Source organism: Limanda limanda, chromosome 21, assembly GCF_963576545.1.
Source record: "Limanda limanda chromosome 21, fLimLim1.1, whole genome shotgun sequence".
NCBI classification, from domain to species: Eukaryota; Metazoa; Chordata; class Actinopteri; order Pleuronectiformes; family Pleuronectidae; genus Limanda; species Limanda limanda.
Genome location: NC_083656.1, coordinates 10,598,280 through 10,612,892, shown reverse-complemented (window position 1 = coordinate 10,612,892; position 14,613 = coordinate 10,598,280). Strand labels below are relative to the sequence as shown.

Sequence of the window (14,613 nt, the reverse complement as noted above, 5' to 3'; positions counted from 1 at the left end):
TTTTCAACTGTGTTTACTGGCTATAGCTGCTAACTGTTTTGCTAACTGTGTGAACAGTGGGGTTTGTTGGTGTAAACAAGGGCTACTGAGACTAGACTGTGTATATTAGAACCAAAACGATGGGCTAAACAATTTAAAAACTGTAGAGCTGCAAAGTTAGCTTACAAAGTGCTACTTTGGTGGTCAAACTTTTATAACACTTTAAAAGTCAGTTGCTGTAATCCTCATTGTTCCCCATCTGCTACATACAACTAAATTTAGCTAGTTTGGCAGTGTTAGCTAGCTAACACCCAACCAGCTTCATAGGCAAAAAAAATGTATATAGCGGAAGAAGCTTGAGTATGTCGTCATAGATTGGAGTTAGATAGTACGTTCAGCAGCTAGTGGGTAAATCTTTTAGCGCAAAATATGGTGTAAAACTTTATCTCCAGTTTTCAATTGCATTGTTAAGAGTGTTAAAGCTACTTGGGGAACTTTGTTAAGTATGGTAAGCAGGTCAAAACGCGTTTAATAATTGTTAACATTTTCTTAAGTTTAAATGAACAATATGGAGCTTTTGCAGCTCTATCAAACTAATGCAAAAAGTTAGGTGATATCAGAGCTATTGCTAGCCGAGCTGCCATCCGACGTTTGCTTAGCTTTGTGTCTCCGATATTTAGTTTAAGGAGGTTTCTGCAGGGATATAATGATGTCCTGAGGTCTGCTCCTATCCAAAACAAATAGACCCAAAGATGACATCTGTCAAAAACACTGACTAAAGCTGTTTCACGTTAAAAATGATGATGTGTGGTGTAAATCTGTTAAAGGTACAGATGAGTGCTAACAACTTGGTGTTTGTGTCTTACAGGCAAAGTAAAAGAGAAGAAAGTATTGAAGGAGTCTCCACATGGTAGCCACAGCGCTGCGTCATCAACATATATCGGACAGAACCTGCCCAAGGACGCCTTGGACACGCTCTCATGTCCTCAAACACGAACCACTAAGTCCAAGGAGCTAAAAAAAGAAAAACGAAAAGCCGACTGCTGGCGCCAGCAAGTGGACAGATTTTAAAGTGAAAACACGGCTGGAGAGGAGGAGGGGTGTATGGGTGCCAAATCCCCGTTCAAGACACACCACATCTCCTTGATCTACCGCCGCCACCTCCTTCGTCTTCCTCCCTCCATTTCCTTGTCCTCCGCTTTTCTCTCATTCTCCCTCGTTCTCTCTCATGGGAGTGACATAGAGGCCGGCGCTTGGTCTGCTGCCCCGCCCCTTCCCCGCCTCACCAGGTAGGGATGTCGTGGAAGAGGAACTATTTTGCGTCGGGCGGCGGAGCAGTAGGTGCGGCGCAGGGGCTGGTGACCCCGAGAACCATGACCTCTATTGCACCCAGCAAAGGCCTGAGCAACGAGCCGGGACAGAACAGCTGCTTCCTCAACAGCGCTCTGCAGGTCAGTCGGATAAACACTCGCACACAAATTCAGGGCAGTCGGAAAGTATTTGGAGAGTGACATGTTTTTCATGGACCCATTTAGAAACCGTGTCATGGTCTTGACAAGCCAAGTCAGTGACTTGACCTCAATCCACAGGCTGATGTTTCAACAAAACCAGTTGAAGAAAAGTGTGACAGGGGTCCAAAGACTCCAAATACGTCTGGCATTTATTATTATTGATTTTTTGTTACTAATAAGCGACAAATCTACTGTTTTTGGAAGCTTTGGGGACACATGGGTATCAGTGCAAACTTGCTGAAGATCAGGTCTACTGAAAGGGGTTGATTGATATCAATATGATTGATTTTACGTCATTATAACATCCAGATACACACTATTCCCCAAAACACACAGTTCCTGGACTGATGATCTGGTCTTAGTGTAAATAACATTAATACAAGAGATGCAACTGATCATAATTGTTTCTTTAAAAATCCACTGTGCTAGACTAAAGAGCGAATACAATGGTTTGCATGCTTGGCTGAAACAATAGCCACCACTTTCTAATAAGGAATACATTGTGCTGTCTTCACTAAATGCACAATGCTTACACACAAAGTTGTGCACTCGCAGTTCTCCTCCCCTCCCACTGCAGCATTTGAATGCGACAGGGATGAGATTAGCACCATATTAACGGGTGTTTGCGTGTTTCGGTGGGTTTTGGCACCGCTGCCGGTCTGCCTTCAGAGTAGACATCCAAGTCTGTGTGTGGAGATGCTTACACTGCGCCGCTGCTGCTGCATCTCCTCTCTGCGAGCACACACACACACACACACACACACACACACACACACACACACACACACACACACACACTCACACACTCTTGACTCCTCTCAAGACTTCCAGCTGGCACAATCGTACCCACAGACACACACATACACGCGCGCACACACACACACACACAGACACACTCATGCCTCTTGACTACTGGCTTGAAAAAGAGAGAGCGAGAGAGAGAGAGAGTGAGAGAGGAAAGAAGAGAGCGAGGTTGGGGTAAGCTGGAGACGGAGGAAGGTGATGGGGCAGAAGCTTAGGGGGTGTTGAAGAGAGCAGATGAGAGGAGGAAAAGTTGCCATAGGAGGAGAAGCGAAGAAAGAGGGATGAGGAGTATACAGTATGAAAAAGCTGATGAGAGGACTGAAAGAGCTACTGCTCGGAGAAAGAGTGGAATAACAGAGGCAAATAAGGTAAGAAGGGGAAATGTGTATTTGTTGCGAAAGCAGGAGATAGAGAGGAAGACAGGGAGAGAAAGAGGGTGGGGACGGAGAGAAGGAGAGAGAGACATGAAAAGACGAAGTGAAGGACATGAAGTTTATTTGTGAAATGAAGAATGTCTGAGAAAAGGAGAGAAAAGTGGGCCAATTCAAGGACATACACATGTACGCACACACCAAGAAGAGAGGACAAAGAGGATTGAGGAGGAACCGAGAGAATGTTAAAGTACTGAGATGCTTTTTTGTCTGTTTCACAGTGTGTTTCTCATAGTGTGTGTATGTGCATGTGTTCATGCGTGCTTCTATTATCGAGATTATAAGTTAGAGGTCAAAGTTCAGGTTTAGGATGGACTCTTTCTAATAGCAGTAGGGCTGCAACTTAAGATGATTCATTTTCTTGATTAATTTCTTCATTTGGTCTGTGATGTCTATAAATGTATAAATGCTAAACAGTGTGAAATGGAAATTAAGAAATTACATTTGAAATGACACATAAAGGATACATTTTTCACCTTAGTGGGGCAGAAAACTTTCTGATGAATAATTGATTTTCAAAACTGCCTTAAAACTTGTTTCTTTACTGTAAAGATTAATGCTCTGACTAAAATTAAGTGAAATACACTGTCCTGCCTCCTCGCCCCTGAGGGCCCCTCTGAGCAAGGCACTTAACCCCCCGCTGCTGCAGTGGAGCTGCTGGGTGGCGCCAACGTCAGCAGCAGTTGTTGGGTGTAATTTAATGCGAGGAAAGGAAGGTGCAGTGAGCTAAAGTGTTTATACGTGCTCAGCAACTTTTTTACCGTAAACGCAGGTAAAAATAAAAAGGATTTATGGAATCCGCTGGCTTTGATGAAGCACAAGCACATGTACTCAGTCACCAGGCAGCAGCAGCATGGTGTGTGTGTGTGTGTGTGTGTGTGGTTAAGAACATAAAGTTAGAGTTTGGTCCCTCTGACTGATACAATACTATATATGACATAAATACTGACGCATGACCCCTGTAACTGAATCTGTTGGTTTAACCTGGGCAAATGTTTATGCTATGCCATGTAGTCAATTATGCAAAGTTACATTTCTAAAACTAAACTATTTTACAAACCTACCTAGAATATATACGTATACAAACCTAAATCAATTTTCAGCATGATCCATTCAGTGCATATGAACTACAACACAAACAGTTAAGTGTTAACTTTGGTAATGGTTTTTGGGGCTGGATACTAAGTGCAATGACACCCAAAAATATTCATGATACAGTATTTTCATGTGTTCAACTGTGGCTCTGCAGCAGAGTGTGGATGGGGCTGCAGTTTTTTTGCCCGAACCCGAATGAGCTCTAGAGAAAACTAAACTAAGCCTGTGCTTGAAACCATCCGAGCCAGATGTTCTCGGTGATTACTGGCACGAGCTGTTAAAAATCTAACAGCAATGTGTTCAAACCCAAATTTTACCCAAATATCATTTAACATTTTTTGTCTCAACCTGGCCACAGCCATATATACACTGAGTCACCGACTAAGATTGACACGTTCTAGCCAAATATCCTTTCATAGTAGTTTTGCCGGGGCGATGGTATGCATAAACCGCTTCTTCAGACAACCATATATTTGAAAGAATCCAGGATCTATTGCTGCTTAAATTGCTTATTTAAAGGTGTGTTTCCTGGGTAGAACAGCGGTGCAGTGGTTTACACTGTCGACTCACAGCCAGTAGGTTCTTGGTGGGAACATGATAGCTGGCCAGGGCCTGTCTATGCGGTGTTTGCATGTTCTCCTTGTGTCTGCATGATGTTTCCTCTGAGTATTCTGAATTCCTCCCACAGTCCGAAGATATACTCCTTAGGAAAACTGGAGATTCTATTGACGGTAGATGTGAATGTGAGTTCAATTGAATGTTTGTAGTATGTTGACGCTCTATAGGGACCTGTCCAGGTTGTGCCCCCATCCAGTGGCAGCTGGGATTTGCTCCAGTGACCCCTGAAAGGATAAACCGTATAGATGCAATGCAGGATTTCGCAGGGAGCAGGCCGTGAAACCTGCAGAGCTCAACATCATCCTAGGATGTTTGTGTTCGAACACAAAAGTAAAACTCAACAATAGATCGAGGAGTTTAAAAGTAAACGGGAGTGCTCTTTACAAATACTCAAGGCTTGATGAAAGAATCAGGAGTATGTATGAAGGTCGGTGTGGAGGTCAGGGGATCGCTGAACTTCATCATTTTCAGGAGTGGCAAATATAAAGGCTATTTTTACCGAGGCTATCTGAGATGTCACAGTAGAAAAAGGCGTGCTGGCTCACTGTCACACTCGTGGCTAACGGGGACACTTGAATACAACACAGTCATCATCATTGTAATCATAAACAACGATGACAAGTTAAATTGTCTGTTATGAAGAGGGTCTGTTGACTGACAGATCACTAGGGCCAGAAGTGCAGAAACAGCTTCATCTGATACTCAACACTGACAGGGACAGAGATGCCACAGCGTTGTGTGGTAGCAGAAGAGTAGAACAGTAGGAGTTGTGGCCTTCAAGGTTAGAAACCAACCAACAGTAACATCAGTCATGTAGAGCAGATCATGACTGAGAGTGAGAGCTTGTCAGATTAAATAGATCCAATCCCTTTATCGTCTACATTAATAGAAATGTTGTCCTGTCAGAATGTGACAAGTGTTCTTATAAGAGTCGTTGGACGATGATCAGCTGCTTATCAAAACACGTCATCGTGTCTGTCTGTGTCTCTAATTCTCTTTATGTTTGTATGATTAAAGCATGACATATTTTGTCTTATCAGATTAATCCCTATTTACAATTTTGGGTTTTTATTTGTGCAGTGATGCATATTTAAATAATCGTTATCACTGTATTACAAAGCTATATAATAAGGGTTTAAAAGTAATAAAAACCTCCTTATCTTAGCTTTCAGTGCACTATGAAGTCATCAATTAAAATCTAGTCAATGATGTTTTACTTATTTGTCAGAGAGACCCTTTACTTCAATGAAAAGAATAGCAGGTAGAAGGAACAGAATTTATTTGTTGAATTTTTTTACATTTTCAGATCATTCAAAGAATAAACCGAACTTTATATACGGTAAAAATGTTATAATATGTGCATTTTAAAACAACCAAAACAAACAAACTGCTTATTATAATGTATTTGAGTTAAACCTTACCTGTTCAGGAAGTCTAATAATGTCTAAGATCGTTTTTCAAGAAAACGAATTACGTATCCTGCAGTCGAGGATATGTAGTCTGACTCTGTGGGCCTTCAGACCCACCTCACCTTAGGTCTCTTGATTATATTCATGTTGTTTCATCTCATACACACTTAGTAACTGAGAAAAGGTAGCCTTATATTGTTAATTCACTTCCTACTGCACCAAATACTCAACAAGGTCTTCTGAGTTCAGCTGTTCTGCAGCATTTATTCGTTTCTGACTCAGGGAAAATGGGTAAAACAGTAAAATCACCCAAAACGACTGTATCGCTCTTATCTTTCTCTTCAACTTTATCACAAATCAAGGCTGTTTTACCTGATGTCATTCTGATAACTAATGTAATATTTTGACTTACATTTGATCCTCCTCCGAAACTGTGTGGCCGTCCCCTGGGGGAGGAAACCTACTCCTACATTAAACAACTTAAGAACAAGACCACTCCGTCACTCTGACCAGTAACTCTTTTCATGGAAAATAATGCCATCTCTTACAAATTCAAAGCTGAATTCATAATCAATATATCCTTACTGCACCTTTACATGATCTGTGTGAGCGGTAGTTCTTGATAGCTAAGTCTTAGTGTTTAATGACTTCATGGCTCTTCCCTCCTTTTACCTTTTACCATTATTACATTATTGGGACTTGTGGCCGCAGTTGCCGTTAATCAGTGGGTTTAATCAGGACTTTAAAGTCCCTCAGAGGAGGGAGAGATCTTAATATCACTTTATGTCGCGGTTCATTCCAGTGGCGAGGTGTATAACACCAGAAACCCTTCTAATCCTTAAAATGTCAGGCCGGGGTGTTTTGATGACGCCTGCAGTTTCCATGGAAACAGCAAGAAAGGTGTAATAATACAGTAAACTCTCATTGAGCCGGTACAGATTATACTCAGAGTTTACTGAGGTGTTGTCCTGTGGCTGCTTCACAATAAAAGCCACTCCGTATTTCACCAGTAAAATGGTTTTGATCTGAGGCAGTAAGAGCAAATTTTAACAAGAGTATAAACATTTGATTTAACTCTATTTGACATCACAAAACAAGGAGACAGGACCACCTCATCCATGACAACACAACCAGCGTCTTTGATTGCATTAATCTGTTACTGAAGTAATGGAAGATGGTGGCTTCCTAAATACTCAAGATCATGACGTCAGCTTCTGATCTGTGTATGTTTCCATCTCTTTTCTCTCTTTTTCTCAATTGATTTTTAGTTTTTTTTCCTATAGTTTCTTCAAGAAGCTCAGCAACTTTCATGCCGGAGAACAAAAGTAAGAAAACAAAGAGAAACAAATGATAAAAATGGTAGATCATGAGAGAAAGACTACTTAGAGGATGAGAGAAAGAGTTGGATAGATAGATCGACGGACAGATACCTGGTAACAAAGAGAGATGGGCATGGGGAGAGTGTGCCCTCCCTGTGGCTGCTGCAGTGCTGTGCAGCGAGCCGATTCATCACGACCAAATAAACTACAGAGAGAGGAGGGGCAACAGAGAGAGGGGAGGGCGAGAGATAGAACGCATACACTGGCGTCAGCATGTAGTCTGTCATCCTCCACCCCCTCTATCCTCCACCTATCACTCTGTCCTTAACACACACACACACACACACACACACACACACACACACACACACACACACACACACACACACACACACACACACACACACACTCACACACAGACAGTGCACACCAGTTTTGCTAAGGTTGCCATATATGTCAGGTTTTTGTGTGTAAAAAGTGGTCTGCCTGCATCATGGCTTGTAAACTGCACGTGCATATTGTGTGTATGAGTGTGTGTGTGTGTGTGTGTGTGTGTGTGTGTGTGTGTGTGTGTGTGTGTGTGCGTTCCCCTGAATAAGTGCTGCATAGTCCAGCCGAAGCCTAAGGGACAGTGTTGTGTCAATATTACCTTACAGCTTGCTGAATGAATTTAATGAAAGCTCTTTCCTCTCATTATGTACAGGAGAGAGAGAGAAGGATAGAAAGATGTCTACCTCATGTAGATCAGTTCTCCACTAGTCTTCTTCCTTGTGTCTTTTGGATTTCTGATGGTTCTTTTCTGCCTCACACAGCCCCCTCAGCCTGTATTTTGCTGCTGTACATATATACAAAGCAGAAAGCACATCGGATGCTGGGAAGAACAATTAGCTGAAAATGGCCAAAAGTCATACAGAGCTGCAGGCCGGGGGTGTGGATTCTCTGCAACGCTCTCACATTACTGGAAGTCATTTGATTCAGTTTAAAGAACAGCGAGTATCGCTCAATTAATTTTAAAGGGACAGGAACCTCTAACCTATATGACAAAAGTAAAAAAAAGACATCTAATTAAATTGTTAAATTTAATGCAGACACCGGGATTGTAGCAGCATTCATCTTATAAACATTTAAAACAATCAACCGGTATCTGAATGTGGCTGAGGCGATAGCAATACCAGAATCATCATTTCAGGACGGGCTCATAGTCACTTAATATACCAGTTGAGTTTGTATATGATTGATACAGAGATTTCACGGAGATGCTTTGGTGCACAGTAGATTGACTCACATTTTAGTGAGAGAATATTGATTGCTGTTTGATTGGTTGTATACTGCGGGTTTCCCGAGTGGAAGGAGACGATGGTTGTCACACCGCATCACTCACCTATGAAAATAGAAAAGAGCTTTAAACTGTGGTGAAATGTTTGTTAATTGTAAAGGATGAGACTCGTGTTAAAGAGACCTACATTTACAGATCGAGATGTTGTTTGTCAGCTTGTTGTTTGTTGACCAATCACTGCAGAGGGTTTGTAGGGAGTGGGGCCTTTAAGAGACAGGACCTAAACATCAAGGGTTGAAGACAGAGGCTGAAAAGAAGAGCTGCAGCAATGGACATTATGAGGAGAGTGATGTGTTCTCTAAACTTCGGAGCATGTAAACCTTTTCAAGTAGTTTTCAGCAGTTCTTTTTCAAATCGGCTCATCATCATAACATCTCCCTTCGTCCATCACTTGCTCTGTCAGTCGCTGCTGTTCAATTGGGAAACCCCCAAGCTGTCATGCCATCATTCTTTGCTGAGATTTCATCTGTGGGTTTAAAGGAGTTTTTTTAATAAGCAGCTACTATAGCGTATTTATGTTTAAAAGTAATATACCTTTTATGGGAAGTTATTCTGAAAAATAGTTTGAGGAAACAGGAGTTCTAAATGAAAAACGTGGGTTGAAATAAATGCAAAACAGTATTAACCCAAAAAGAGTATACATTATACCAAGGTCTACAGAAGAGGTCATTGACTCACTGCAGATTTAAATAAAAATCACATTTTAATGTAGAAATGGTGAATTTCAGATGTGGAACCTTTGGGTTTATTGTCTTTTTCTGTGGGTGTTTCGTCTCCCAGGTTCTGTGGCATCTCGACATCTTTCGCCGAAGCTTTCGACAGCTGACTACACACAAGTGCATGGAGGACTCGTGCATCTTCTGCGCTTTAAAGGTAAAGACGCTCCCACTTTGTCCTCCTAACTGCAAAACCTAAAGCTGCGGACATTACTCCGGTGTTACTCTGCCACACTTCTCGAAGATTACTCATCCATCTTACAGCACAGTGACCTGGTTTGTCTTTTGAAGGTTGTGCCAAACTCCTCTTTGTTTATTGTACTTTTTAGTCCCTCTTTTTATTACACAAACAGATCGGTGTTTGTCGTGTGCTATGAGGAAGTAGTGTTTTGCAGAAAGGCTTTCTTGTTTTATAGAAATTCTACATTTACTCACATTTCAGGAGGAGACACTGTATACAAAGCTGTAAACAAAAACATTTGATTTTTGGAGATGAATTTATACATTATGTGCTGCCTCCTGCTTCCTCTACACATGTTCTAGACTTTTTCCTATTGTTGTGAGCGTGTGACTCATACAAGCTCTTCTTGCCTTCTTCCTACATAATGTCTGAAAACAACCAAACTCTAGTCTTCCTTACAATTTCTTCTTTTATTCTATATACTAGTTCATTTTTAAACACTTTTTTGTTAATTCCTCTTCTTCCACCATTGTGTCAAAAAGCATCACGCACTATGAATCAAACAATGTTTTACCAGTAAAGAGCTGCTTGGGCACAGTCATTGTAAAAGCTTCTTTAACACAGTTACAGGTTGAATCACTGTTGTGTTCCAGCAGTGGCTGCTTTTGCCCAAGAGAAGATGAAGATGTGTAACATCATGAAACCCTCATAATGAACAAGCCTTATGCAGCTCTGCCATTTGTTGCATTAGTGATGACAAATGCTTGTCTGAGTGAAGGGAAGAGTTGTGTGTGTGTGCGTGTAATGTGCAGTGTGCGCGTACGTGTGTGTAGCAGTGTCGATGTGTGTGTTCTACACGCTATTCTGTCTCAAGCGCTTCTCTGTAATTAATTGGCTGACTGAAAGCGCTGAGCTAGCAGAGCCCACGCTGGAATGGTGCACACACACGAATACACACCTATGCATGCACACAAATCTTACTTGCATGCTGCACACGTTACAACACCATACACGCGCACCATGATATTCTCACAAATCTCTCCTGACATGCTGGGATGCTACACACACACACACACACACACACACACACACACACACACACACACACACACACACACACACACACACACACACGCACACCTACACTAAATTCCGTGGGCGTATGGCATGACTCAGCCCTGGGTGTACAAATCAAAGATACCCTTGCCATGTTAAGTGTTCGCATTTTCAGCTTTTATTACCCGGCCTCAGTCAGAAAAACGAACAGAAGTAACGTTCTTAAAGTCTGTTCGCAGCTGTCGCTACCACAGCAACAGAGATTTATGTATTTCAATAACCCGACGAGAAACACGCCAGAAAAGAAACTTTAATGGCATGTTTCTTTTCCAGAATCAAAGAGATAATTGATCATTGTAGGTTCTTTTATTTTGAAGGGATTGTTTGTGGATTTCAGTTTATCTGCGGCAGATAAAGAGGCCGCTGTTGTAGTAAACCTAAGTTCAGAGGCTGCCTGTGGCTGTCCCTCAAGAAATCACTGCAACACTTCATCTCTCTCAACAGCAACACACTCACACAAGTAGCTGCAGATACCTGAACACACACACACACACACACACACACACACACACACACACACACACACACACACACACACACACACACACACACACACACACACAAAGGCTGTAAAGAGTAGGATGGGAGAAGAAGAGGACAAAGATGGAGAAGGAAGGATAAAGATGAATGAATGTGGTAGTTGGTGTAGATTGCTCTTCTCATCACACTTAGACCACAAATGCACACACACACACACACACACACAGACACGCACACACCCACGCACACCTCACTCTTACTCACTCAGCCTCATCCCTTCCTATTCTCTTCCCCCCTTCTGCCTCCCCTCCTCCCTCCCTCCCACTCTCTGTAGGGTATATTCCCCCTCCATTCTCCTTGGCGCATTGCTGCAGTCAGCACAGCCACCATAACACACACACACACACACACACAACACGCACGCACACATGCGCACACGTACCCTATTGCTCACACATTGCCTTTTTCGTCTCTCTCTCTCTCTCTCTCTCTCTCTCTCTCTCTCTCTCTCTCTCTCTCTCTCTCTCTCTCTCTCTCTCTCTCTCTCTCTCTCTCTTTCTCTCTTTATTCCACACACACACACACACACACACACACACACACACACACACACACACACGCACACACACACTGTGCTCCCCGTCAGCACGACTGCATTATACCTTTCCCATTGCCAACTCTCAGCCTGCACACACTCAGCCTCACTCACAGACTGGAGCCTTTTGTTTTATAACACTTTTACTCCATTTGATCACAACAACAAGCTTTAACTTCTAAACTGTGAAAAAATATGACTTCTGACATTTTAATACAAGCAAACACATAAAAATGGGGAATAAAAACTATGTAACTGTGACCAGGGAGCAACTCCCATCTGAATAGCCCTGTTCCTGGATCTGTGTAGTGAATGCCTTGATGGTAGAGCTTGTATTAGTTTCTTAACTCAGGTCAACTTTAGTGTTTGGGAAGTAAAACTTTGTAGAGTTTGTAGGTGAAATTATAGTTAAGAAAAGCTTAAGTTTTTAATTATCGTGTGAAGAGGTGAAGTCGCTGCAGGAGATATTTCAAACCTGTCTCCTTCAAAATATGCATGTTTACTTTACTTTAGAGCTTTATCGAAGAGGTTTTGAGGGATCTGGGTGTGACTTTCAGACACCATTTTCATAAATTTATTGCACAGGAGCTACAGGCTGAAGTTTGGGGTTCAGGCTAATTGTATGAATTACTTGATGATGACAATGTCCACTTTCCAAAAAATAGCAACTATTTTGAAAAACTCTTTCATCTTAATTACAAATATTGTTATAGCAATAGTACTCAGTGTTGAAGCTTTCAGTATTTAACTGAGACCATAGTTGACCTGAACCAAGTAATTAACAACATTACAGGGACACGTTTGAATCTACAAATAGAACCAGAAAAGCTGTGATAATGCTTTAGCTGCCAGGACTGTTGGAAAATAACTGAGCTGCTGTTTGAGAGGATGTTTCGCACATATGATCAATTTCAGGATTTGCTCTGGCATTGAACGTTTGAAGCGTCCTACATATTTTACAGTTGCCTCTTTCTAAAGCACTGACTCACCACAGTACCACTGTCCTACAATAATGAGTGAATCCCAGCAGGTACCAGAAGTGAGTGAGCTGTGATTTTCCATCAGTGTTTTTGTCTGACTCACTCTCTGCTTCAGCTCAGTCACATTGCAGCGTCTGACCTGTTTCAGGTTTTGGTGCTTTTTGTTTTAACATTTTCTTTGATTTATTTGTTTGAATTTCACAACATTTTAACCCTTTTCAAAAATCTGTGGTTTTAGATTGTTCTAATGTTAGACAGACTGAAACTGAGTCGATTTAACTACTGGATACAGGGATTAGACAAGTCTGCAACTAATGCTAATTACTTTAATTAGCTATTCATCTGTCCTTATTTTCTCAATCATTTTAATTGTTTGGTCTGAAAAGTCAGAAAACTTGATTTTTCAAAATCTCTTTAAGCCTCCAATGGTAACGTCACTGTTATTCTTTCTCAAACCTGAAGATATTCATTACCGATCAGTGAATTAAGTTTGTCTTCTCTTATTTACTTAAAGTGGTACGTCAAACATTTGCTCCCTTAACTGTTAAATGTTAAATCACTGACAATTGATGACACACCTGAATTATCTTCATGCTGGGAAAGGATTTACTTTAGTTACTATTTTGAATTCATTATTAAGCATCCATTTAGTTTTCAACGCTGCATCGTGACCTGCTTCTCCACTGCAGATGTTCTGTGTTTCTATCACTGCTTGTTCCATAAAAATTAACAAGACAAATACAAATGTCTTTTTGTGTCATTATCACTGTAACTTCTGATGAGATTCCTGTGGTGTAACTGTTCGCTGACTCTTACTGAAATAGTTTAATCTTTAATTAACCAAGTTTATCACACATCACAGTTCCAGATAGATAATACATCCATTTCTCAATAGGTTGAAAAATATACCAAACAGGAATGCTGGCACCTATTAGAGACGTTTGTGTTTGCTACAGTTGTGAGCAGCTAAAATGGAACCAAACAGATGAGTCATGTTTTAGAATATCTTTCTGTCATTTGGTACAGTGTGTGTGTGTGTGTGTGTGTGTCCTCGGGACACAGAGCGCCTGCTGGTAACAGCCCAGCCATCTAATCAGTGATTGAATTACTGCTGGGACGGAAGACCAGGTGCTGCTCTGACACGTCACACTGACTCGTGTTTATTTCTGTTTTTTTTTGGGGGGGGGGGGCTGCTTTAGTGTCGGTCAGAAAACCGTTGCTTAGTTTTGCTTCTTGCTTTTTGTTCTCCAGCTGAGAATTCTCACCATCAAAAAAATTAGGTCACTTTTATCCGTTGGCAATCTGGAGAAAGGCATCCGTGCTTTTATCTCTCCCACTGAAGACGCCGTCAGTTCAGCCCCAGTCAAATGTTGTCGTCTCGCTGCCTCCGTTAGTTTCAGTTCTTATGTTCTGACATAAATCTCTACATTTAGTAACTGATACATCTGGATTTATGCAATTTCCTCCCATATGAGCCACACAGTAACTGGCCGTGTTATCTGCTACTAAAAACTGAAGTTACTGCCACTGTTTCTACAACGACTGCCTCTATTTATGACATTAATAATAACTAGAATGAGAGCATCTGCCTAGGGGCTGCATGGTGCATTAAACGTGTCATTTTTATAACAACATATTTAGTAATTATTGTTGCAGATAGAAGTGCACATAGTGAATGTGCTGCCGTTTGATAGTATCTTAGAGAAAATCTGAGAAATCTTAAAACTTTGTACAGCGTTGAATTGTCAACTTCATTTATCTGTGATTAAAAGATGCAATTAACAAATGTACCCATCAATGAATTTGGATAAACTAACTGGATATCAATAAACAAGTTTAAACTATTTTATCAGGTCATCCAAATATTTTTTGGGGATGAATAAAATTTGTAAACCTAAAATGTATATTTTTGCTTTTTGAAGTCCTGCACAGGTGCATTTTTTTGAAAACTGGCACCTGCCCCCACAACCACAAAGCCCTGCACTGGACCTGAACTGTTGAACTGTTGACCCGCCTGGACCTTTGAATTATGTCTAAACTGGT

The 14,613-nt window shown here is 41.3% G+C and overlaps 1 protein-coding gene across 1 annotated transcript in view; it reads left to right on the top strand.

The window, feature by feature from the left end:
• Positions 1–1,274: 1,274 nt before the first annotated feature.
• The window catches only part of usp54b (ubiquitin specific peptidase 54b), a 38,028-nt gene continuing 24,689 nt past the window's right edge, over positions 1,275–14,613 (top strand). Inside the window, exons 1-2 of the mRNA XM_061095425.1 lie at positions 1,275–1,430; positions 9,283–9,375. Of these exons, the coding sequence (XP_060951408.1) occupies positions 1,275–1,430; positions 9,283–9,375 (249 nt within the window). The remainder of the gene's footprint in view (positions 1,431–9,282; positions 9,376–14,613) is intronic.